This window comes from Petromyzon marinus, chromosome 1 (genome assembly GCF_048934315.1).
Source record: "Petromyzon marinus isolate PM22_M1 ecotype Great Lakes invasive population chromosome 1, UKy_Petmar_22M1.pri1.0, whole genome shotgun sequence".
In the NCBI taxonomy this organism is placed as follows: domain Eukaryota; kingdom Metazoa; phylum Chordata; class Hyperoartia; order Petromyzontiformes; family Petromyzontidae; genus Petromyzon; species Petromyzon marinus.
The window spans coordinates 28,686,056-28,711,271 of record NC_133667.1 but is presented as its reverse complement, the minus strand read 5'-3'; the positions used below and the strand labels follow the sequence as shown (position 1 = coordinate 28,711,271).

The 25,216-nt window shown below is 42.5% G+C and overlaps 1 protein-coding gene across 5 annotated transcripts in view; it reads right to left on the bottom strand.

The window, feature by feature from the left end:
- Positions 1–21,586, bottom strand: part of LOC116939467 (uncharacterized) — a 32,065-nt gene extending 10,479 nt beyond the window's left edge. Inside the window, exons 1-14 of one of the 5 annotated variants that reach the window (XM_076066650.1) lie at positions 19,960–21,586; positions 19,546–19,629; positions 18,506–18,634; positions 17,914–18,000; positions 17,535–17,641; positions 15,707–15,792; positions 15,459–15,559; positions 14,843–15,013; positions 11,548–11,608; positions 9,058–9,149; positions 4,671–5,030; positions 4,019–4,135; positions 3,539–3,631; positions 44–194 (exon numbers count right to left, since the gene is read on the bottom strand). In XM_076066650.1, the coding sequence (XP_075922765.1) occupies positions 44–194; positions 3,539–3,631; positions 4,019–4,135; positions 4,671–5,030; positions 9,058–9,149; positions 11,548–11,608; positions 14,843–15,013; positions 15,459–15,559; positions 15,707–15,792; positions 17,535–17,641; positions 17,914–18,000; positions 18,506–18,634; positions 19,546–19,629; positions 19,960–20,280 (1,960 nt within the window). In that variant the 5' untranslated portion in view covers positions 20,281–21,586. Of the gene's footprint in view, positions 1–43; positions 195–3,538; positions 3,632–4,018; positions 4,136–4,670; positions 5,031–9,057; positions 9,150–11,547; positions 11,609–14,842; positions 15,014–15,458; positions 15,560–15,706; positions 15,793–17,534; positions 17,642–17,913; positions 18,001–18,505; positions 18,635–19,545; positions 19,630–19,959 lie in introns of those variants that run through there. The other 4 variants (XM_076066640.1, XM_076066642.1, XM_076066641.1 and 1 more) reach the window with 4 other exon arrangements.
- Between the last annotated feature and the right edge of the window lie 3,630 nt (positions 21,587–25,216).

Below are 25,216 nucleotides of genomic sequence, written 5' to 3'. Positions count from 1 at the left end.
AGGATATTGTTTTTTTAACCAAGTGTAACACGTATCCACTTACAGGAAGGACAGTCTTGGGCAAAGGGTGCAGTTGTTTCACCAGCCAGGGGAGAAGATGATTGCTCGTATTTAGTTCCTGCAGAGGAGCTATTTTCTCTCATGGGGGCATCACTCTCCACGTGTGTCCATGCATTCCAGGAACACACTGCTGTCTAAAGGGGGAGGGGTAAATTAAAGTAAAAGATCAACTGCCCAGAACTTACACAACGTTCACCGTGAGTAGCCCAGATACACTTTTGAGGAAGGCGCTGTTATTCTGCATATCCGCGAGCCAGATAACTCAGGCACATGCTCGCATTGTGCGTGCTTGCAAGCCAGACGACGCGATTGCGTACTCGCATCGTCTGGTTCGCGAGCACATATAACGCGAGCACGTGCTCGCGTTGTATGTTCTCGCGTTGCACGCGCTCACGACGTATGAGCACGCGCCCGCGTTGCGCATGCTCGCGAGCCAGACAACGGCGGTACTTGCCCGCGTTGTCTGCCTCGCGAGCCAAGCAACAAGAGCACCCCCACAGCATCTCCGTGTGTTTGTGTCAATTGCAGTTGGCCGCCATTTTAGACCGGGGGGCCCATTTCACATCACGGGCTAGTTAGAATTCCTTGCGTATACATTAACATATACATTGACATAAACATTTTACATTTGGCAGTGTTGCAATCTTTTAGAGCTTTTAACTCACAAGTTTTTTTGCTGAGAAAAACCTGCCTAACTGGCATGGAGATTTGAGTCACCAGGAACTTTTTTTTTTTTAACCAACGTGATTTGTCCTTTGACTCGTGTTCTGGCCAACTCGAGTGCACTAAAGTTGACTAGAGTTGACTGTCCGTGAAAACTAGGCATGGGTAAGCACCTGTTAAGGTATCCTATATTGCACTGTACAGGGTATAATGATAGCCATATTAGCTGAGTGAAATGTGTAAACCAGCAACACTGTATTCTCATTTGCCAGATATGAAAAATATAATTCTGACTTTTAATGGCTCAGAATTATCTTTTCCGTATATCTTCTGTCGATGCATAAAATGCCGCCTGATGAATAAAAGTAAAGTCCTGTTTATAACCTTTTCAAAATTAAAGTAAGAAAACATTAACCATCATGTTTTATATTCCTCCTCTGAAACTGGTAGGTGGCGCATGGTATATAAAAGCATACTATTTTATATTTTTTTTACAAAAAAACGTTGACATTGGTCCCCAACTGCAAAGCTGGCCACAGCATGGATCCCATTGCCAAAAACATTTAGATGGGCTCACTGCCAAAGGACAACTCAATAGATTTTTGGTGCAAAAAAATTAGCAGACCCAAGAAACAGTGCAATATTCAACACTCAAAGAATGTTGGCAAACACTGCGACGGCGATTTTAGTTTGAGCAGCCTGGGCCTGTCCAGAATATAGCAGAGGGGCATGTGCTTCAGTCGACAACTTAGCCATTGCCAAAATGGTAATGAAACATAATGACTAAAATTAAAATGTGCTCATTCACCATATATTAAATTTAAATCACAAAAAAATACTCCGACGTGATCTCCGTATAAATTCAAACCATGCACGTTCCACTTAAAAAACAAACGTAACTACATTACTTCAATATTTTATATGAAACCATTTTTAAACATGTTTCCCAACAGCAGTTATTATAAACTTAAATAAAAAGAAATAGGCCCCTCAAGCTGAACATATTTAAACAGCCTTGACTCTTCATATGCTGGCCTAGTGCAGCCACAAGTATACGTTGTAGGACTGCACATTCGAGTGGAGGTATCAATGAGCAAATGGAGCTGTCGTGGTGAAATTGGGGATTATGCTGGACTTGTATTCCAAAGATCATCAGATTGATATTAAATGATAGGACGAGTTTCTTAAATCCTCCACGTCCGTCCACCCAGAAGTGTACGTGGATACACCATGGTTAGTTGCAGTGGGGTAATGCGTGGATATGCCCGCTTCTTCCAACACATCTGGTCGACGTGTAAGGGTGGCCCAAATACCCTCTAACGTTCACTCAAGCGGGGGCCCTCCTGCCAGCAGGGACATGAGCGAGGGAATAAAAGTAAAACTTTATTTTTTATTTTACCAGGTAAGGCCCAATCAGCCATATAGGTCTTTTCCAGAAGCGACCTGGCCACAAATGATTGCTCAACCAATTGGCTTATTGTGTGGAAATGTATAGCAGCCAAATACTCTAAACGCATATTTTTAAATGTGGAGGGAAAAACCGGAGGACCCAGAGAAAAATCCACGTGACCACGGGGAAAACATGCAAACTCTGAATAAACAGGTGTCAGGGTCGGGATCGAACCCACAACCTCCTGTATACCACGTGAGGTAATTAACATCTCGCCACTGTGGCGCCCCAAGCAATTGCAGGGGCTGACACTTATTTTCTTTACATTTTTTTCTTTATTATCAATAAGCAGCACTGTTCAGTTGGCCGTGACACGTGGTTAGGGGACCAAGGGCATATTAAAATGGCAGAGTTCAGCATCTGGGCAACAAAGGAAATACCTCGCATAGTACAAACGCGATTTAAAGATCTGAAACAAATTTCACAGCAAAAAAAAGGGGAGCAAAGAGGGTGGTTATTTGTGCGAGGGAAACGTTCGGGTACAGTGTGCCTTTTTAACCAACTTTGGCTTCTCATAAAACACCTTATTGATCAACCAGAAAATTGTTCAGCTGAAATCCCACTTTTGGCCAAGTTCACGCCAAGGCAAGGAAAGGCATTCATATAGTTTGGCTCCAAAGTCTGCATGATTGATTTTTCTTCATACATGACAGCATTGATGAAAAAAATATATTCAGAAATGAACACCAATGTTTGGAAACGATTAAAAGGCTTAGCTGTAGGGGCCAGTGCCAAAAGAATTCTCAAAGTCCCGCTGAGAGAGACAGAGTCTCAAAGTATTTCATTACCACACTCTGCAGCTATCTACTTCAGCAAATGCTGAAAGCGTACATGTCATCGTTCCACATTTATACATGCATAACTTAAATCGGTGTTATTGGCGCACCTGTCAAAGTGTTGCATACTCGCCACATTTGTCGATCCGCCGCTGCATTAAGGCCTACTCGTGCTGTTGGTAATGGGGGGGGGTGGTTGTTCAGCCAGACTTTGCGACGTTTGGTCAGTGTAGGTTGGTAAAGGGTGGAAGAGGGCTCAGGACCGGTTCAGATATCACTCGCCACCGATGTTAGCCATGGCAATGAATCAAACTCAAATAACCGGTTTCATAGCGTGGTGAGTTGACCACTGCGCCACCACCCCTGGCACCAAATGCAAACTGGCACCAATTTGCTCGAGCGCCGTGAGTACATTTGGCCAATGCAGTACGTGCTTCGTTCAGTTGGAAAGCACTGCCTTGTCATCACCGTGTTTCCATTATCAGACATGTGATGGAAGAGAACAAGTTCGACTCCTGTTTACGCAGAATGTGAAACAAAGAAAAGATGGATGACACGTGGCTGCGTGCGATGCTGCTGCTGCTTGTACCTGGCTGTTTTCTGCCGACCGTTGAAAATCCTTCTGAGCGAACTTTTGAAGCTGGACCATCTGGTTCACTTTTTTCTTGAGACTGTGCCTCTCCTGGCAAGCAGACACCTCGCATCAGCACAATTAAGGGTTCCAACACAAGCCACCACCACTTTACCAAGGCACAACGGTACATCTTAATGGGCAGAAGCCAAAAACAGGTCATTAAATTGTTGGCAGTGTGTCTAATCATGCACGGCATTTCTTTTTTACTTAATAAAATTACTGCAAGTGAAATGGTGTTCTATTTTTATATTGTAGGCATGTATTTGTGTCTGCTAAAACAAAAATTTAATTTCAGGTATTTTAAAACTGCATTTACACTTGAAATCACAACCATATGGCCAGTGAGAGTTGTATTGCTCGATTAATGTGCTTTAAAAACTGAAAAAATACTTTTCATACAAAAATATAGAAATTTAGAAAATATTCAAAACGTGCCTTTTCCCAGCTTGCGTTTGAGCATCTGAGTTCTTCTTTTAAAGCCTTAACTTCTCTTTGTTTGCTCTCCATCAGACCCGTAATTTCATTTTCTAATTCATGAACGCGTGCCATGGCCTTTTTTTAAAAAAAGAGAGAAAATAATATTAAGCATCGCACGTGCGCCACTTATTTCTTCCTTCGTTAAAATGCCAATTTTCCATAAATTGGTTAAACTCGTCAAATGTAAAAAAAAGGTTAACTCCCATCATCATGTACGTGGTATTTAAGTGGAACAGGAATGTCATCAATACATGCGAGAAAATGTCCGACTGAAAGGGCCTGATGTTCACTAACAACTATTAATGGCCGTTCCACAACGCTGAAGTGCACGATCTTGTGACCTTTGGGAAAGTGTGTAATTGAGCTCTAGTGGGAGTGCTTGGTACATTAATTGGCACATTTTACAATTGCTTTCGTTGCTGCTCGCAAGCCGTCCCAGCCGCTGTGCAATTTAATCACAGCACTGTAGCGGTAATGAACATCTGCAGTTGACGCGTCGGCTAAGCCAAGCACCGTGGTGCTCTCGGAAAAGTACAGTGACTGGGCTTCAGAATGTTCAATTAAATTCCCTCAATGGGGAACAAACTGAAAGGGCGCAACTCGTGAGTACCCAATCCTTCCGCTCGTCCGCCAACCGAGTTGCCTCCTCTGGCAGACGCTCCTCCGCAACTGGACTGGGGTTGCTCCGCTCCGATTGGCTGCCCTCTTCACTCCTTGCACCCACGGCCCCGAGGCTTGTTGGGCTGCCCGATGGCTCGCTGCCGCACCTCGGGGACACCGCCGCCTCTCCCGGTCGGCCGTGGGTGCCCCCGCGACGCGGAGCCACCCTGGTGGTGCTCGCCGGGCTTCCCAGCGGTGGCGACGGTGATACGTCGCAAAGAGGACTCTTCGGCGATTCTGCGGCAAGCCGAGAGTCGCCGCGAGGGCTGCTCTTCTCAGATGACTTTCCGCCCGGCGTTTCCTCTTCAGGCTTTTAGCACAACACGGTTAAATAGCAAAAAGGATTTGATTTAGATTTTTTTTTGGGGGGGAGGGGGGAATTTCAGTTTATGTTGGCAGCAATTTCTGGAAATACGTTGTTGAAAATGATGACCCATGGGATTTCTTTACAATTTGTGATTTTCTCTGGTATTTTTTTATGATAAAAAAAACATAATGCTATTCTTTGATTTAAAGCTTTCGTGACTGCAGTAATTCATATTATTAGCTCTTTCGGTAAAGTCACGTTGAAGGGAAACAATAAAATAATAAAATATATATAAAACAATAAAAATTCTCACGACTTCTTTGGTTCTTTCGGTAAAGTCACGTAGAATGAGAATAAAATAATAAAATAACACAATTAAATTCTCACGACGTTTCGGCCACAACGCAAGCGGCCGTCTTCAGGTGAAAGGTACAGACCTGTCGGGACGACAGAGCATTGAAGCTCTGTCGTCCCGACAGGTCTGTCGTCCCGACAGGTCTGTACCTTTCACCTGAAGACGGCCGCTTGCGTTGTGGCAGAAACGTCGTGAGAATTTTATTGTGTTATTTTATTCTTTTATTCTCATTCTACGTTACTTTACCGAAAGAACCAAAGAAGATGAATCCTTGCAGTCACGAAAGCTTTAAATCGAAATTCTCACGACGTTTCGACCATAACGCAAACGGTCATCATCAGGTGTGAAAAACCAATGCCTGATGATGACCGTTTGCGTTACAGTCGAAACGTCGTGAGAATTTTTATTGTTTTATATATATTTTATTATTTGATTGTTTCCCTTCAACGTGACTTTACCGAAAGAGCTAAGAATATAATGCTATTCTGTTTTCTTCTGTTGCCCCAGACCAGAATAGCGTTAGAGCAGATATTAAGAATATACCTCATAACACATGTATCCTATATGCCACATATTTCACTTTAGTGGAAAGCTCACCTCACCCATTGGTTGCATTATTTAATTGCATTGTTCATATTTTCTTATTTTAATCACACGGATAGCCTAATTTACAAAAAAAACATTTTAGCACAGTACTGTCTTAGACATAGTTTGGTAAATGGGTGTCCACAATTTAAATATTAAGTCCATATTATTATTTGTGATGAAAATGTACTGCAATTCAACGCAAACACATTAAACTACCTACAAATGTAAAATATTAATCCCTAAATATGTCATTATTTTGTCTTCCCCACCCCCTTCCATCCCCCCAAGTTTATTCCAATTATTCTTTCAGCACCATGTCATGATACAAAGTATCCATTAGCATGGCAATGCATACCCCTCGTGTTACAGAATAGACCGAGGAAGTAGATACCACAGAACACAATCGTTAAGCACGCTTCCCCACACCCCTTGTAATGGAAAAATATTCACCACATGGCAGTCAAACCAATACTGTAGTTGGAACTTATCCAAATTAAGTGAAAAGCCCATTTCTACGTGATTTTGGTGTGTGTGTGTGTGTGGTCATTGGAAACCGAGCTGGGCCCATCAACTGCAGGCTCCACTTGAGAACCCGGTTTAATTATAGAATAGATACGCAGACAATAGGTTTTATTCATCTATCAGACTCTTCACGGACAAAAATGAAAGTATCCTTTACAGTGACCAGTCATGGCCTATGGGAGTGAATGTCAGCAGCGGTAAGGACAAGCAACGCTGGACCGGTTTTCGACATGTACGTACTCATTTTCGCACCGTACAAAGCGCCTCATCAGCGGAGTTCAGGCTTGCTTGAAACAATGCACGATTTAATATCTTAACAACTACCAGAGAAGTGGGTGGTAAATGCCCCCCACACCGCCGGTTACCGGCTGTCTTAAAAGCCCTCCAAAAGTTCCGTTGGTCTCGTGAAGTAAATCGGCGCACAAACGCCTCTTCCCTCGCCCTCCACCAGCGCGTTTTGGTTAACAATTCAGCCAACTTCAACGCAAATATCACACGGACCGGTGCACGATGCACACACTCTCCCGATTGTATTCGCTTCCTTGCCGTGCCGGGAGGGAACAAGGGCTGTGGAACAAAATCGAGCACTGTTCATTGGCGGATTGGTGGCACTAGCAACTGTGCGCGCCAGATAGCGCCAATATTACAACACTGTGCTTGTGTGAATCTAACACGAGTGTCGTGCACACGTGCACCCTGGTTTGGCAATGCATCGCTGTGCGAAGGTCGAACCCCCCCCCCCCCCACGCTGTTTCGGGGTCGTGGTGGATTATTTGACCGTACTGCAACCACGCCAGTTAGTCAAATCTGTAAAATGATGTGTGGGAGGGGGGGCGTAAATAATTGCAGGATAATAGCACGGGCTGGAAAATACGCGTTGGAAACAAGGTACATGGCTCTCGTGCTTAGTGGTGGGAGGGGGGAAATAACCCGTCCGGCAGTTCCTGCAGAAGGGCATTTTGGTCCTATTATTTCAGATCACCATCGAGATAACGTGACCGACTTGACAGCCGCAATGATGCAGTGATGGACAACTGTGGAGCGGGCTGCAATGCAATGTTCCAGGAATTGCTGAAGAATGTTGTTGTTGTTGGATATACGCACAATGGCTCTGGCCTTTTGTTTGTGTCCTGTTTTAAACTTATACAAGTCAGTGCAGGCTATAGGTGGGTAGGAAGCAGAGGCATGTGGGTTACTCTGCAGATGTACGAAACAACAATGAATGTTGCTCCGCTGTCCAAAATGTAGGCTCCGCAGCCTATAAGGCATGTTATATGCATGGTGGTCGATAAAGAGGGGGCATTCTGAGTAAGGCCGTAGCCTTGGAGTCAACATTGGGGGGGACCAAATCTTCCAGGGGTTCTGGGCCCCCCCCCCCCCCCAGAAAAAAAAAATCTAAATTTGAAAACGAATTTACTGCCTAAAATATTAAAACATTGACTAACACATAGGATGGACTTTTTATAAATATTTTTTACAATAATGTCTAATAGTGTATATTGTATTACATTGCTCTGTTTTTTTTCTTTTCTACCTTTTCTTGTTTCATTGTATGTAATGGCAGAGATTAAGGATTAATAAAAGTACAACCATAACCTCAATCATATAAACATACATCTATTTAATAGCAATATATTGGGGGGGGGGCATTTTGAGCATATTTGAATATTTAATAGCAATATATGTTGGGGGGGATGTGTGTCCCCCCAATATATATTATAATTACGGCCTTGATTCTGAGTAACTTTGTGGCAACGTGGCTCAGTGTGGTACTGTCGTGCAAATGTTATGAATTTCACGTGCACTGCACCATCGTGTGGTCAACAGCGGTACTGCTAACGTTTTGTTGTGTGTGTGTAGAAAAATAATAGAAAGTACGTAAAGTAATGAAGTAAACTTAAATTATAATCAACAGTATTTCCGATTATAGATGCGATGAAACACGTTGCTGTTTAATTGAACAATTTATTTATATTGACCGTATATATACACACACACATGTTTATTTTTTAATTTAATCTCTCCACCTTTAAGAATACAGTAAAATACAAGTACAAGATTTAAAGCGAATGATGCAATTTTGTCAACCTCCCAAATTTTCTCCAAATCAATACCTGCCATACCCCTCTCTACATGAGGTTATTCACTAATTCCACTTAGAACTTACACAATGCACAAGCTATATAGCTCCCACATTGTGATACCATCCAGGTTAACCCAACAAACTGTCTGAATGTAAGCAATTGCAACAGCTGATGCATGCATGCCTCTCGTCTGGCAAGCAAGATCCCCCAGTGGGTGCAGTAGGCCGGCACTGACCTAACTAATGCCACATGTTCCCAAACTTCCCTCTCATTACTGCTTCGCAGGAGAAGGCGCCAAGAGAACAGACAAGCAGGCCCTGTGAATTATGTGCCCGGTTATGTGCCCTTTACAATGGACGCATTATCATCGTGTTTTTTTTTGTTCTTCCACGGCATTGCGTTTAACGCAACAACAGAAAAAAAATTGCTGGCACGAAGGGGGCCCGTACAAACTGGGGGTCAGGCAAATTGTTGCACGTACCAATGGCAGTGGAATGGGCTGCTCGCACTCCGCTCGTAAAGCCAGAGGGGACTCTTTCCCGGCATCATCTCGGCTTTCATAGACTTGTGGTTCTGCCAGAGGCAAGGACACGTATGAAATAAGACTCCTTGGTGAGTCCTTGTACCTTCAACGGCATTCTCCATCGTGCCCCTGTGCGGTTTTTATTAAACGCAACCAGCACCAGCACCGCCGATCACAAAACGGAGCCAGTAGAGATGGGTCTTTGCAATCGTACAACTGTTCCTTTGTTATTGGCTTAACCCAGCACATTTAAGCATTGTTTGCTTTTTTTAAATTCACGGCTGCACACAAAGCTGCAACGGAGTATATTCGCTTGCAGAGAAAGGCAACAGTCTGCTGGACGAATTGTAATAGTCGAAAGAGAAGAAGGCTTGAAGTCACCAATTCACGTGGGATTTGAAGTTCAGAAGTCAACGTTTAGACGCATTACGGCCGAGTCAAAAGATTGCTCAAAATTCCACACTATATGCGATCCATATAATGGGTAATTTTTTTGAATACAGTACTCTCAAATGTCACCAACAATTTGATTGCACTGGAAACAAGAAACAAGATCTTTATTCGTTCTTCCCACAAGCCTTCGGTTTTTTTTAAACCAGACAACTGAAGTAGAAACTGCCCCCTTCCCCTTTCCCCCACACACGAAATGTATGCAAGGGTTTTTTTTTCTTCTGTGTGTGCTTCTGCTCCTTTTGACGAAGTGCGAGTTTCAAACGAGGCACGCTGCACTCATTCGCAGCTCGTTAGGGCCCCATGGTCCTGTACAACCTCAGTTCGAGGCTCTGCACAAACAGCCTCGGCAATAATGGAAGGTAAACAACTGCCAGCGTGACTAATCCATTTTATTTTGCGACTGTACGGTCTGAGAGGTCGTAATTGCGTTTAGCTAGACAAACACCCTCCACTCCAGCGAGCAGGGGACAACGTTCATGCACTCCTCAATCCCTGCTTTAAAATCCACAGGCGGTTCGCATCCCTCAACCCTTGGGTATGTGGCAATAATTTTCATCAGCTAATTCGCACAAATATTTTAAACTGCTCCTTCCTTAAAGCTGCAATAATTGCAAGTAATTGGACCTCTTGAGTATGGGGCTGATGACGCAAGGACGAGGGGTTAGTTTCGCCTCTCGTTGCTCAGACAGGCCTGCTATAAAGTACTTCTCAAAGTACACCAGATGCATGCACATGGAAAGACAACACATTTTCACATGCAAAAAAAAGCCGTACACGAACAACAAAGATACGATACTATGGGGAGAAAAACCCACCGAGGAATGTCATGAACGTTACATCAAGACATGCGATCACATTTGTATTGTTCAACATTAAGCGTAGAGTAGTTCAAGCAAGATGATCCATTACGAGAAGCATTTAACAATTTACAAAAAAAATGTCTCGAGTTACTAACCATAACCAATAAGGTACAGGTGAGCATATGGAATCAGTAAAATTAATTACCTGCATTTTTTTTACAGTTGATTAGCACTGCCAAAATATCCTCCCATAACTCCCCTAAAGAGTGCGACTTTGCCGTACTAAAAATGTAGAAATAAATTGCACTTGAACTGCATGGCTATTCATCACTTTTCATCCCTATTACCAAACATTGGGGAAGGGGGGTGGAGTGGTAGCGCCGTAGTTAGCGCACTCCACTACGAACCGAGCAGGCTGAATTTGATTCCCGTATGTAGCTAGCATCCGTGGAGAGTGATATCTGAACTGGTTTTGTTTGCCAACCATATCACCAACCCACAATAATCAGTGTGGAGAAGTATGGTCAAACAACCGACATGACCGATACGGCATAATTTGGCCTTCATCCGGCAGTGGATGGCCAAAGGCCTGTCCATTACTCAAATGTTATAACAGTACTTTATTATTACATTGTGCTACACCTACTGTACATTTTCCCTCTATATCCCAGGTGGAAAATGTGTGCATAAAGCTCTCCGAAGTGGCTCTGGGTTCTAGGATCATGTTGGTCAGCAGGAGATGCTCTCAGGATGGGGAGCGAATCGTCGGACATCCTGTTGATCAACGTGCTAAAGAACCCCGAGAACACATCGGAGAGCTGTGTAGCACAACCGCGAAAAATCTACGAGGCAGGACGTGCGTGATGCATTTAAAGAATTACAACTAAAACTATTTAATATGACAAGCTCAACGAAGTGGAAATGTATCGCAGCCAAATACTCTAAACGCGTGTTTATAAATGAGGGAACAACCGGAGGATCCGGAGAAAAATCCACGTGACCACTGGGAGCACATGCAAACTCCAAATATACAGGCGTCAGGGGTCACCATCGAACCCACAACCTCCATTATACCAGGCGAGGTCGTTAACACCTCCACTGTAATTTCTAAATCCTCGTGCATACTTGAGGAGTTACACCACAACAGTGCAGCCGTAGTTGTCAATCCCCCATTTCAACAGAGCACGTATTTTACCTTCAGGATGCCATTTTGCTGTTAACACTTGACCTGCGTGCGGAAATGCCCCGACTGCCTGCTGAGACAGAAAACAACTGTCAGAAAATGCAAAAAAACCCTCTGCTGTCCGTACTTAGTGCGAGCAGTTTGAACAAAACACAATCGGAGGTTTGAATTACCTGTTGGCGTGGTCCAACCTTCAAAGAGGAGTGTGGCTCTTGCAAAAATGTTAACATCATACTTCTGACTTATTGATCTTGCTGGTGGCTGAGAGCAGAATTCACCTTGATAACAGCTTATGCAGAATGACAGGGTGCCCAGAAAGCGTTTAAACCGAGTGACAAATACAATCCTGTTGTTATTGCTTATTTTGTTAAATGCTTACAAATGCAACATATTATCAACTGAAGTAGGACGAAGGATTTTGTATATGTTACAAGAAACATTTTATTTGTTTTAAATACTGTGGACTATTACAAAACACGTCTGTGTGTAGTAGCTTGGGATCCATTCACTGTCTATTGACAATTAGATCACAAAATTGCAGTTCTTTTAGAACATTAGGGGGAAATATTGATTTGGAAAAAGTCCACGTGTGAAATGTATGAAAGGCATGCAGCCGTAGTGTATCTCTGAAATGGTCCGCGTTCAGGTAATAGCTTGCCACCTGGTGGATATTACTTGAAATAACGCCTCGTTTTAAATTTGACAACGTGTAATAAATAAGATGGACACACATTTGTGAGCAATAGAGGAGGAAGCATTTATAGTTTGTCATCGCGGTAATTCAATTCCAACATTACTCGTGAGATTCGGAGATCGTGCACGGAATGTACAAGATAGCATGGATATCGGTGTACATGGCCTCATTGAATCACAAATGTCTGATGCGTAATAACATTTAATAGTAGGCTGGCCTGATTACAGTTTACACAAGAGAATGTGTCATTACCGTTTAATGATGCTCTTCTGCTTGCCAATTTCCACAAGCAAAACTCTTTAACATCATCTCACAGATTAATGCATTGTCCATAATGACTCATCTGAAATAATTTCCTGGAAGTTCTAAAAGTGAATCGTTTCATATCCCAACAATGGGTGCACTGTATAAAGTCAATCGTACCAGATTTTTTTTTTAAGCACCAGTAGTATTTTTTTTACCGTGCTTTATACAGTATTTACGCTAAATGGGCGAATGTGAGTTTAGGCAAAATATAAGTTTCCCACATTTTGGGCAACAAAGCACCTTGGTTCAAATTACATTTCCTCTGTTTTCCTTAAAGCTTCTGAAAAAGATGACCCTATGTCGATCTGTGAATTGCGGTAAAGAGTTCCAAACTTCTCAACGGAACATATCTAAACCCTTTATATTTTTTGTTCATAAATTCACGATAAAAATGCTGTCGTTTCTCCCCAAATTTGTGCCATCGGCATCATGGCACGAGGCGAAGCATTGATTCCGATCTCTTGCACAGCAGTGCGGAAGCGGATATCACAGGACTCTTGCTGTGATATGAAAGCGGATATCACATGACTCTTGCTGTGATATTGAAGCGGATATCACAGGACTCTTGCTGTGATATTGAAGTGGATATCACAGGATTCTTGCTGTGATATTGAAGCGGATATCACAGGACTCTTGCCGTGATATGGAAGCGGATATCACATGACTCTTGCTGTGATATTGAAGCGGATATCACAGGACTCTTGCTGTGATATTGAAGTGGATATCACAGGATTCTTGCTGTGATATTGAAGCGGATATCACAGGACTCTTGCTGTGATATTGAAGTGGATATCACATGACTCTTGCTGTGATATGGAAGTGGATATCACAGGACTCTTGCTGTGATATGGAAGCGGATATCACAGGACTCTTGCCGTGATATGGAAGCGGATATCACAGGACTCTTGCTGTGATATGGAAGCTGATATCACAGGACTCTTGCTGTGATATTGAAGCGGATATCACATGACTCTTGCTGTGATATGGAAGCGGATATCACAGGACTCTTGCTGGGATATTGAAGTGGATATCACATGACTCTTGCTGTGATATGGAAGCGGATATCACAGGACTCTTGCCGTGATATGGAAGCGGATATCACAGGACTTTTGCTGTGATATGGAAGCGGATATCACAGGATTCTTGCTGTGATATGGAAGCGGATATCACATTACTCTTGCCGTGATATTGAAGCGGATATCACAGGATTCTTGCTGTGATATTGAAGCAGATATCACAGGATTCTTGCTGTGATATGGAAGCGGATATCACATGATTCTTGCTGTGATATGGAAGCGGATATCACAGGACTCTTGCTGTGATATGGAAGTGGATATCACAGGACTCTTGCTGGGATATGGAAGTGGATATCACAGTATTCTTGCTGTGATATGGAAGCGGATATCACAGGATTCTTGCTGTGATATGGAAGCGGATATCACAGGATTCTTGCTGTGATATGGAAGCAGATATCACAGGACTCTTGCTGTGATATGGAAGTGGATATCACAGGACTCTTGCTGGGATATGGAAGTGGATATCACAGGACTCTTGCTGTGATATTGAAGCGGATATCACAGGATTCTTGCTGTGATATGGAAGTGGATATCACATGATTCTTGCTGTGATATGGAAGTGGATATCACACGACTCTTGCTGTGATATTGAAGCGGATATCACATGATTCTTGCTGTGATATGGAAGTGGATATCACAGGAGTCTTGCTGTGATATTGAAGCAGATATCACAGGACTCTTGCTGTGATATGGAAGTGGACATCACATGACTCTTGCTGTGATATGTAAGCGGATATCACATGAGCTAGCTTTGTGGTCTCTTCAAGTGACACCTGGTCCGCTCAGGAATCAGTTACTTTCCCACCCACTCTGCCATAAGGGAGTATATGGATTGTGACGTGACAAGTCATACCAATGTTTACATTTTCCGAACTGGAATTTAGCCATGGTTTATTTTGTGCTGTTACTGGTGACCGGGCTGAGACAACTAACTCACTATGCTCGAGAACCCAGTTTAATTACTGGCGGTAAATAAACCCGTATTCGAACCCAGGATCTCAGCGGTGCCCAGTGCAGAACGCTGACCTCCGAGTATCCCCGGTTACGTCGTGGAAATGCCCGTTAACTCAAGACTTCAAACGCATTTACCACCACCTAACTCAAATCCATGGCTTGGTAGCATCAACGCATGTACTGTGGTGGTCACAAGACGCCCGTATGCAAGGCACGATGGGAGCCATATCTTCCTGCTGTTTGTGAGCACACCTTTGCGTGTTGCTCTTTGCATTACCTCCAGCTGCTTGGCCTGCTCCTCTACCAATCGCATGAGGCTCTCCACTTGGGCTGTAGCCTGGCAATGGGCCTCCTCGGTCTCCTGGGCCCGTGCAGCGGCTGTGGCCACCTGTCGCTGCAGTAGAGTTCTCTGAACCTCCCAGTCCTGCTGACACGTCTCCAGCGTTCTCTTCACGATCGGCACAAGAAACAAATAAAACAAAGTCCTCGAAACATCGTAAGACGAGTCGCGAAGAGAAGCATCTGCTTCCAACATTTGGCTTCTGAACTGGGCTGCCCTGTCGATTTTAATCCGGTTTTGCACAGTGCAAATGTTACTGTTCCAAAAGCAGTTTTGTCGTGGAAATTATTCAGTCTTAACTTCTGGTAATATTTACGATTCCTGTTCTTGGTACTGCTATTATTTCAATTCACAAAATGTAAAAAAACACGCATTTTTTTATCGACACCATAAGCAGCTTGGTATCAAATATGTTTTATTCTTTACAATATTTGAAATAGATTTCATGCTCCTCGATTAAAAAAAAAACAGCAGAATTATTTAAGTACAACTTATTCCGTGCAGTATTAAAAACACGACAGTACGGCACAGTACTGTCGTGTTTAATCATTACCTTTGTGGCAATAGCATGGGTTCTGAAATGTTGGCTCTCCAGAGTTTTGATTTCATTCTGTTTCAAAAGTGCCTTCAAGTTCTCATCGTTTTGCTCCATGCCTTTTGAAAAAACACATTGTAAACGTTAATGGGGGTGGCTCATATAAAAATAAAGAACTCAATGCATTCCAGTTGCCTTAACATTGATTGTATTTGGCTCCATTTAATTTCACTTTTTCTAAAAAAAAGTACCAAGAAACAACGCACCCTTATAAGCTGCCAGAAGCTTCTCAGTCAGCTGGTTAACATCATCTTTGGCCTGATTCAAGGCTTTTTCTATCCTCTTGCGCCCTCTGGTGGCATCATGGACATTAAACGTGCACTTCCGTACTGCTTAGTACAATCCACAACGTGCAATCTCTCAAGGGGGATGATATGAGTCACGCTTTTTAACGCTGCAAAACATTCAGTTAATATGAGGCATGCAACAACGCGTTAAATTCTACATGCATCGAATTGTGCAAGTATCGATTATATGTAGTGTAGGCAGATCATATTTTAAACTTTGTCTAGGCTATATTTTAATGTTTAAGCAAACAAACTTGTATTAAAAACAAGAAACAATAGAAACTAGACCATTACAACGATCCAAAAAGCATGGATGCTTCAGTAAAATTGTCACCCAGAATCAAACATGTAGATTAATTGCCAGAGCAGTGAATTATTACATGTCTGGTTAATATTATCGTACGCAACTAATTCCATTTGAAACTCCTTAAAAGAACACACATTTTGCGAAAAATAATAGTTTTGAGCATTGTCGAACGTTACAATTAATTAACCACTGCCATTAACCGAGCATTGCCATGCATTTCCCAACTTTGACGGTCACAGTATATAGGTTAAGAAAGTGCCATCGCCCGTGTTACAACTAAATAAACAAAGCACACCCAATCCCAATAAACATGGAGCGTTTGGCCAGCGTTTGGCCCAATGGCTCAAATCGCATACCAACGTCGCATGTTTCCTGGGATGCACTATCGCCAAAGCAACGTCAAAGTTCTCTGAACCGAATATACTACGAAGAAAGCTCGACACCACACACAGGTCTCACGACATTATTTCAACGACCAGAGTTGCAAATGTGCTCACCGCAAGCTTACTAAAAATGATCAAGCATTGCTTTAGAGTTTATGAAGTAAATGCAAGTAGCAATCTATTCCACTACATAAAACATCTACGTATATAAGTTAATTATTGTTGGGTCAAATACCAAACATTACTGCAGCACACATTCCCAACACACATCCAAGTGGTAATGGCTTGATGCTTAAGAATGACTTGCAAGGAGGCATCCTTCTTTGCCTGTACAGGAAAAATGCACACATCTGGGTCATGCGGAAAGCTATTCAATCCATCAACTACGACCTCATGAATGTTTGTCATTGTCTACATCAGTAAATGCTGAAACGTTTCCACCAACAGCAAAAGTTGCTTAAAATTCAGATACACTCAGACACCATTTCTGTATAGGATCGATTAGAGTGAAACATCCCGATTCTGCTGATATTAGGGTACACTATGGGGAAATCCTATTCCCTCCTATTTTTATCGTGCATGTTATGCTAATCCACACAACGTAGCATGGGTGAATTCAGATCATAGATAATGCCAACGGATCACTTCCTTCCTGGTCAATTCAAGTCTGCTTACATCCACAGGGAATACCATTCATAAATGGGGATAAATATGCCACCCCTTCCAGGTGACTCTTCTGGTCTATGCTCAAGCGCAGATAATAGGATGAATAATATACTCGTGGGAGATGACTTCTGGATAACATCTGGTTGGGTCAAATTCCCAGGTACGAACTAGTAATATAATTAACTTGCTACAATTTCTGGGTTTAGTGTTTTATCACCGATTTTTTTAAAATGTATTTAATACAAGTAAATAGATGTGCGGATAATAGGAAGATCCGTGAATCAAAGTGCGGGGGTGGATAATCGGAAGAGCAGGTAATAGGACAGCAACTAATAGGCGTTTTACTGCATTAATGAATGGATGTGAAATATATTTGTAAAAGTAGGTTTACTTTTTTGTTCCTTTTGAATCAAGGAAGCTCAGATAGGACATCATCTCCTTACTAAGGTCAAGCATTCTCTGGGTCGCATTCTCAGCAGAGAGCAGTGCTTCCTGAACCTGGTGTAAGATCACATTGATGACAAATGTTACTTGGTAGATAAAAAAATGACAGTTGTGAAAAGCCCTTCACATATACAATACTTTTTTTTTATCCATTACAGTTCGCACAATGTATTGTTAATAAGCAGACAAATTATCTAAGTACATTTCAAACAAAAAAATCGTGTGTACAATTATTTTCCATTTTTTCTATTTATAAGCGTGTAGGCTGATTTACTTACAAAAATGCAGGTGCAATTACATTCTCTGCAGGGACTGAAATCCCATACCTTTTCAGTGGAGTCGTCAAAGTCAAGAACATCTCTGTCAACGGTCTCTTCATAATCCGAAGGAAAACGTGAATTCTTACTGAAGAACTGTGTTTCAGTGCAGAGTAAAACACACGGCCGATGAACGATGCAACAATTCATAAACCATTTGAAAAGCGAAAATCAAACACTGGCCATACTGCATAGCAGCCCTGCTGCGTGATCTTCAAATTTTAAACACCGGACAAAACGAGTAACGATGTGATGACCTGTTTTCGTCGATCATGCATTTTGCTCTAGTTCTCATTCCTTATGTTTAAGGAAAGGCTACAATGCCCATCGTTTAACTGATAATAAAGAGGGGGTGGGGGGGTCTCATTGGCCTTCAGCCCCCCCCCGCCACTCCTCCCACTTCCCCTTCTTCGATACTGCATGTCTGCAGTATCGTATCATTTTATACCGTATGATTATATATCGCAATGGAACGCAGCAGAGCTTATGTCAATCATCATTCCGACCATTTTGTCATGTTTTAGCTGAAATAAACTTTCACTCAGTCATTTTCCTGCTGTTGCTACGTTCCCGTCCTCGCGTATCACAAAGGAGGATTCACCTCATGCAGCTGGGTCAGGACCTGCTCTTGTTGATCACAGGTCTCCTGAAAGCCCACGATGAATACGGTCACCTGCTGCTCGTACCTCTTCCTGTCCAGTACGTTCGACAGGAGGCCCTCCAGCTGATCCTTGCAACACACGACGCGCACGCACGGTTGCAACCACAGTCATGTTTGTTACTCAATGGCCATGTTACGTGCTCGGTATGTGAAAGGTAAAGGGAGCTTTAATAATTTAATTGAATACACGACCCGAGTGGACATTGGCAGATGGACATAGCGCGCCGCGGTGGCGAGATGTTAACTACCTCGCCTGGTGTGCAGTACGTCGTGGGTTCGATCCCGACACCTGACACCTGCTGTATATTTGTAGTTTGCATGTTCAGCCCGTGGTCGAGTGCATTTTACTCCGGGTCCTCCGGTTTTCCCTTCCACATTTATAAACATGCTTTTAAAGTATTTGGCTGCTATAAATGTCCACGTGATAAGCCACTTCTTTGTGCTGACATTTGTGGCCAAGTCCCTTCTGTAAAAGAGCTTTATAGCTCAGTGGGCCTTACCTGGTAAAATAACAACTTTAGTTGAAGTTTTAGTGTAGATGGAGCAGTGGTTCGTGCACATCACTGTGAACCCAACAACCAGATTAAATTCCAGGCCAAAGCTAACATCAGTCAAGTATTAATTTAGCCAATTAATGAATTGATATTGGTTGATTGTTAAAATCGTATTGCTTGTTGGATTATGTAAATGTAGCGCCCTTAATCAATCCACTGCTGGAACAAGACCTCCCCATGCCGTGCGGGGTTGTGTGATCGTACATCCGTCACCGCACCTCCGATTAGCACGGCTGGCTATGTGCGGTGCGAAAGAAGTTCAACATACATACTGGCCAATGTATACATATCAAGATATTTATTGAAGAAAAGTTAAGGACATGCCGTAAGAGTGCTATGGATTGAGAGCCTCACAGATGCCAGTTATTTCGGTGTTAGGTTGATCAATGTTACATGCATCTTATGTGTTTTAAGTGTTGCAAATACCAGGTCCTCCAGAAACTTCATGCTCGCCCTGCTTTTGTACGAATCGAAGACTTGCCGGCTACTCTCTTCGTACGCCTCCACAGTCTTTAAAGGGGCATGCCACAAAATGCCACAAGCATAATTGTTATGTCATGGGTTTCATCCACATTCAACAAATCGCCTTGAATTGGATATATTAATACAAGTACAATATGGGAAATAATCTGTATTTTTTTACGTAATGTCTAAATGGAATGACATGAACACGATGTATAAAAGTGGGACATGGACATTTATCATACGTCCCCGAAAATACAACATTCGATAAATACCCTTAAATTCATGAGATCTAAAAATACGCTGCACATATGCATATACAATCACACACATATATCTCATAAAATCATACAGTATCTATTTTCATTGGCAACGTACCGCATCAACTCTGCACTTGATGCGTTCCAGCTCTTCCTTTGTCTCATCCAGCTGCCTGTTCTTCTGAGCATGAATCACGCGATGGAGGGCATTCTTCACCTGCGTGTCGCTCACTCTCTGCTCCTCCGTCTCCTGCCACTCTCTCGCCCGCCTCCGAAGGGGACCTCCCGAGCTGGGAGCTTCACCAAAGTAGCTCGTCTGACGCAAGCGTTGCAGTCCCATTCCTTCTCTCGGCTGCATGTTCTGACTGTTCAGTCTCATGGGTCTGAGCTTACCATGGAGCTGTCCACTCAGCACAGCCTCACTCTGACAACTGTCCATCTTGAGCGTTCACCAATTTATATATGACGAACCTTAACAAATTGGCTGTGTCGGACGGTGTTGGGTTATCGACACATTTATATGTACGCGATCTACCCAGAAAAAAACGTTATTATGGAGAAGATTGGTCGCGAAAGCCTACGTGTTAAACGAATTTATTATTACATCATACCAAACTATGAAGTAATACACTTCAACAAATTTGCTTCAATGATCAAAATAATGTAATGTGAAGTCATATTTCAACTTTACACTACTGATGTGTAATTGTTCAGATAAAGGAAACAGCAAATCGGTCGCACGATTTCAACTATACAAAAACAACAAAAAAATTTGCTGTCCAACTGGCTTTAGATGTCGCACGAGTACCACAGCAGGGCACGCGTGTTGGTATGGTCAAGTGTGTATTGTTCCGAACGTGGTTTGTTGATGCAAATGTGCACTCACCCATGCGCTAAAGTTAGTGTCGCGTGTTGATGTTGCCAGGAGACGACACCACGCGTCACTGTGTCTACTCGATCGGAAACTTTGAAACTTTGTTCAACCATTGAGCAATTATTTATACACGGATAACCGAGACGCATTTGTACACACACACACCAAAAAAAAATAACTTCAGACTGAACAATGTCCCTCCACGCTTCAGGCGTGTTAAAACGTATTTTTATATATGGTGTTCCCCAAAACTTATCCAAAAAGCTGTATATAATGTTACATTAATATATACACAGATACATTTAGTGTAGAAGCCAAATAAGCAGACAATTCATACAAGTATTTGAATAAATGTGGGAAAAATGTACAAATAATGGCGATGTTTAACACTGATGATGTTGATTGTGGGGCAAATGAACGTAATGTCCATTGTGAAAAATTATGTTGCAGCATTTTAACATTATCAACACCAGATGGCGATAAAGGCCATCGATTATTTGGTCAAAAACAGTTTGCGCAGTGGATATTTCCCTCCCTCGAACGATGTTTTCAATCTAGTCAGCTCATTCATTCTAGTCAGGTCATTCATTATAGCCAGATCATTCAATATAGCCAGTTGCATTCAATATAGGCAGTTTCAATCATTATAGCCAGGTCATTCATTATAGCCAGATAATTCATTATAGCCATGCCATTCATTATAGCCGGATCATTCATTATAGCCAGATCATTCAATATAGCCAGGTCATTCATTATAGCCAGATCATTCAATATAGCCAGGTCATTCAATATAGCCAGGTTATTCATTATAGCCAGGTCATTCATTATATCCAGGTCATTCAATATAGCCAGGTCATTCAATAAAGCCAGGTCATGCATTATAGCCGGATCATTCATTATAGCCATGCCATTCATTATAGCCAGATCATTCATTATAGCCAGGTCATTCATTATAGCCAGGTCATTCATTATAGCCAGGTCATTCAATAAAGCCAGATCATTAATTATAGCCAGGTCATTCATTATAGCCAGGTCATTCATTATAGACAGGTCATTCATTATAGCCAGGTCACTCATTATAGCCAGGTCATTCATTATAGCCAGGTCATTCATTATAGCCAGGTCACTCATTATAGCCAGGTCATTCATTATAGCCAGATCATTCATTATAGCCCGATCATTCAATATAGCCAGGTCATTCAATATCGCCAGGTCATTAATTATAGCCAGGTCATTCATTATAGCCAGGTCATTCATTATAGCTAGGTCATTCATTATAGCCAGATCATTCATTATAGCCAGGTCATTCATCATAGCCAGGTCATTCATTATAGCCAGATCATTCAATATAGCCAGGACATTCATTATAGCCAGGCCATTCATTATAGCCAGGTCATTCATTATAGCCAGGTTATTCATTATAGCCAGATCATTCATTATAGCCAGGTCATTCATTATAGCCAGGTCATTCATTATAGCCAGATCATTCATTATAGCCAGGTAATTCATTATAGCCAGGTCATTCATTATAGCCAGATCATTCATTATAGCCAAGGCATTCATTATAGCCAGATCATTCATTATAGCCAGGTCATTCATTATAACCAGGTCATTCAATATAGCCAGGTCATTCAATAAAGCCAGGTCACTCATTATAACCAGGTCATTCATTATAGCCAAATCAGTTTCAGAGACAATGCATATATTATCAGAGCATGTGTTTTTGTTTGTATGTTCACCACAAGTACGTGTGGTTAATGCAGTCAGCATTTCTTGAAAAAGGATTCTGTTTGGTATTTTGACATCTTAACACCTGTTTTATTGCCAGAAAGGGTAAAACCTATTGTTATATGAAATACATTCATTGAAACAAATACTGTGCAACAGACCACAGAATATGGTATACAAATTAGTTTACAAATTGACTGTGAAAAGCCATAGCTTTTAATCCATTATAGATATATATTTTTTTCTCTTCAGCAAAATAATCATGTTCATGTAACTAATGGATATTAATACCATGAACTGTGTATTTATTCAGGAGTGTGCAAGTGTTGTTAAATGTACAAATAATTTATTGGACAAGCACATGATGCAGACTGAAGGAACCACTCCAACCAAGGGAACTGTTTAACCTCTTATGCTACAGCACTGCTGCAACTCTTACTACGTACTTTTCACAGATTCATCCTATTGTCCACAGTTTCATGGATAAGTAAATTCTTTTGTGCACGTCTGTCATCCATTTGCTATACATTTAGCAGATTGTCCACTTATGAAATACTAGATGAGAAGTCACCTGGCAAATGTAACTTATTATCTATGCAGATAGAAGTTGTTTTCACTATTTTCAACATGTACAGAGGAAAAAAATACTTCTCATTAAACGTGTATTTTGAGGTCCCTTTAGACTCAAACGGGAGAAGCCTTGCCAGCAACGTATGGACATTCCAAATGAACAACAGCTCTGAGTGTGAGCATGAGTGTAGTGTCTCAATAAACGTGAACATTACAACAGATTTATACACTAATAATAGGGTTTTTCCCCGTTTTTCTTGCAACAAAACTGAAACCTTTTTACAAGGATTCATGTCTGCATTGACCACAATACTTGCAGTCAAAATGCAAACAAAAAACACATTGATAATATGATGCATTGTCCTTGAAACTGATTGGTCCACACCAAGGGACAGCTTTCTTTAGAGCCTGGTCTCAATTGGTGCTAGACCACATGACGCCAGAATGCGTACAGCTCAAAGACAATGCCACTATCAAAGTAATGAGGGCTCGGGGTAAGCATCTACATCATTGGACCTCCTTTGCCAGTACAAAAATGTAATGATAGGGTTTTCCCCTTTTTTCTGGCAACAAAACTGAAACCTTTTTACAATGATTCATGTCTGCAGTAACCACAATACCTGCAGTCAAAATGCTCTGGTCAAGCACCAATTGAGACGAGGCTCTAAAGAAAGCTTTCTCTGGTGTGGACCAATCCGTTTCAAGGACAATGAATCATATTATCAGTGTGTTTTGTTTTGCATTTTAGCTGCAAGTATTGTGGTTAATGCAGACATGAATCCTAGTAAAAAGGTTTCAGTTTTGTTGCCAGAAAGAAGGAAAAAAAACCCTATTATTACATTTTGGTACTGGCAAAGGAGGTCTAATGATGTAGATGCTCACCCCGAGCCCTCATTACTTTGATAGTGCATTGTCTTTGAGCTGTACGCCTTGTGTCGTCATCTGGTCGAGCACCAATTGGGTCGAGGCTCAAAAAAGCCGTCCCTTGATGTGGACCAATCAGTTTCAAGGACAATGCATATATTATCATAGTGTGTTTTTTGTTTGCATTTTGCCTGCAGGTATTGTGGTTAATGCAGACATGAATCCTCGTAAAAAGGTTTCAGTTTTGTTGCCAGAAGAAAGGGGAAAAACCCTGTTATTAGATGTAGATTTATACACATACAATATTTAAGAACAAAATCAACGGCCCTGCCACCCTGAGATAGTGATGCACACTGACCACCAAAATAGGCAGCTTGTATCCTCACTTCTTAACTGCCTAAACATACTTTACATCATTTAGACACGGATATTATCGAGAATTTGAAAAACGTGCCTGATGCCCAGACACAATTTTCCAGTGAATCTCATAAATCCCCCATGGCCAATTGGCAAAAAGGCATGACAAAATTAAATCACGGTTTTGAGTTTAAAACGGTAAAGGGCGCAAGCCCTGCAATGTATCCCTCACGCCACCCCTTGTGGACTGGCCTGCAATGTATCCCTCACGGACTGGCCTGCAATGTATCCCTCACGGACTGGCCTGCAATGTATCCCTCACGGACTGGCCTGCAATGTATCCCTCACGGACTGGCCTGCAATGTATCCCTCACGGACTGGCCTGCAATGTATCCCTCACGGACTGGCCTGCAATGTATCCCTCACGGACTGGCCTGCAATGTATCCCTCACGGACTGGCCTGCAATGTATCCCTCACGGACTGGCCTGCAATGTATCCCTCACGGACTGGCCTGCAATGTATCCCTCACGGACTGGCCTGCAATGTATCCTTCACGGACTGGCCTGCAATGTATCCCTCACGGACTGGCCTGCAATGTATCCCTCACGGACTGGCCTGCAATGTATCCCTCACGGACTGGCCTGCAATGTATCCTTCACGGACTGGCCTGCCATGTATCCCTCACGGACTGGCCTGCAATGTATCCCTCACGGACTGGCCTGCAATGTATCCCTCACGGACTGGCCTGCAATGTATCCCTCACGGACTGGCCTGCAATGTATCCCTCACGGACTGGCCTGCAATGTATCCCTCACGGACTGGCCTGCAATGTATCCCTCACGGACTGGCCTGCAATGTATCCCTCACGGACTGGCCTGCAATGTATCCCTCACGGACTGGCCTGCAATGTATCCCTCACGGACTGGCCTGCAATGTATCCTTCACGGACTGGCCCGCAATGTATCCCTCACGGACTGGCCT